The sequence below is a fragment of the Carlito syrichta genome, unplaced genomic scaffold, assembly GCF_000164805.1.
Source record: "Carlito syrichta isolate Samal-C Ts95f unplaced genomic scaffold, Tarsius_syrichta-2.0.1 Scaffold315646, whole genome shotgun sequence".
NCBI classification, from domain to species: Eukaryota; Metazoa; Chordata; class Mammalia; order Primates; family Tarsiidae; genus Carlito; species Carlito syrichta.
This window is the reverse complement of record NW_007259742.1, coordinates 86,333-88,197: the sequence shown is the minus strand read 5'-3', so window position 1 is coordinate 88,197 and position 1,865 is coordinate 86,333. Positions and strand designations below refer to the sequence as shown.

General features: G+C 37.7%; 1 protein-coding gene across 4 annotated transcripts in view; it reads right to left on the bottom strand.

Moving 5' to 3' along the window:
* The window catches only part of CCAR1 (cell division cycle and apoptosis regulator 1), a 69,629-nt gene that overhangs the window by 35,947 nt on the left and 31,817 nt on the right, over window positions 1-1,865 (bottom strand). For all 4 annotated transcript variants that reach the window (XM_008073084.1, XM_008073085.1, XM_008073087.1 and 1 more), the window contains one exon: window positions 1,252-1,413. In XM_008073084.1, coding sequence (XP_008071275.1) covers window positions 1,252-1,413 — 162 coding nt within the window. The remainder of the gene's footprint in view (window positions 1-1,251; window positions 1,414-1,865) is intronic.

Sequence of the window (1,865 nt, the reverse complement as noted above, 5' to 3'; positions counted from 1 at the left end):
CACTCACCTCAGCCTCCCAAAGCGCGGGATTACAGGCTGAGCCACCGAGTCTGGCTTCTACAATAAAATTTAAAATTAACCAGATATGGTGACGCATGCCTATAGTTTCAGCTACTTTGAAGGCAGAGGAGGAAGGATCACCTGAGCCTACCAGGTTGAGGCTGCAGTGGCTGAGTATGCCATTAAACTCCAGCCCAGGCAATAGAGTGAGACTCTAATTCAAAAAAAGAAAAAAAAAAAAAGAAAGAAAAAGAAAAAGGAACAGTGATTATCGTATCAGTTATGATTGCTGATAAACACACACACTTTATTTGGTAAAGTCCTGCTGTCAAAATAAGACAAACATGAAACAATTTTGAATATATAGAAATTTTCAGTTTTGAATATATAGAAATTTTAATTTGTCATTGGCCCCAGTATTACGAATATTAATTATTATAGTTTGTTGAACTGTAGCAATAGCCTTTTAGGCCACTGAAGTGCAATAGAATTATCTCTTCCTAAGTTAGAGAGACTTGAATAGTGCCTTGTAAAGACCTTCTTACTTTATTGTCAATTTGTTTTTCCCGTCTGTCAATTGATTACCTACTTGATACCACAAGCTCCCTTAATTATTGAGAACAACAACTGCCATAAACTGGGTTAAGTACTTCAGACAATATGAACTCAACCTCACAATAAGTTTGCAAGTTGATATTATCTCTTTTACAGTTGAAGGTTAGAAATTCCTGGTAACTTGCCCACAATCAGTGATTCCAAATGCTGAATAATATATTTACATATATACATACGAATGTGTGTGTACATTATGTAGACCTGTGAGTATATCTAGGTATATGTTTCTGTTATATTACACTAGCACAGTTACACCTGAAAGAACGGGCACACTGTATTGCTTCATCATATATCATGGACTATATACAGATGAACTTAAAGTTGCCAGTCAATCTAGATCTTAACTGACTCTAACTTTAGGAAACAACTTCATCAGAGGAATATCCTTGAGGGGCTGCATTTTTCAATACTGGTAGATATCCTTAATAATGATCATTAATGATGATATAAAAATAATGCACCCTTGTGGGGAACTAAATTGCTACTTCAAATTGCATTTCTTCCCTTACATAAAGAGCAATAAATGTGAGTAAATGAAGGATACAAGAAAAACAAACCTGTAACACATTCTATCAAATTATACAAAATTACAAAACTAGTAATTTAAGAAAACGGTGGGGGGGGGGAAGAACCTACCAATCTAAAGAAAACTTCGAAAACTGGACTGTATAACGAGGAACAACACGTCGAACTCTTCGAGGTGATCTCTCTCTCTCTCTTCGGGGAGATCTCTCCCGGGAACGTTTCCTCTGAGGTGATCTTTCTCTGGATCTACGTCTTTCTCTTTCTCTTTCACGACTTAAAGTAAAATTTCCCACAATTAGTAATATTTCTGGTATTATGGAGGAGCTTTTTAATCAAATAAATATGTAATATAAGCAAAATACCACAGCATACTTTTAAAAAACTTCTAAAAACTGTGGTAAAATAGAAATCCAAATTTACTATTTTAAATATTTTTGGCTGGGCTTGGTGGCTCAGCCTATAATCCCAGCACTTTAGGAGGTTGAGACAAGTGGATTACCTGAGCCCAAGGGTTTGAGACCAGCCCAGCAACTCAGTGAGACCTCGTCTCTACAATAAATAAACTTTTTTAAATGGCTGGGCATGGGAACATGTGCCTGTATCTCTGGCTACTTGAAAGGATGAGGTGAAGCCGGGCTCAGTGGCTCAGCCTGTAATCCTGCACTTTTGGGAGGCTGAGGTGAGTGGATTGCCTGAGCCTGCGGGTTGGAGACCCGCCTGGGCAG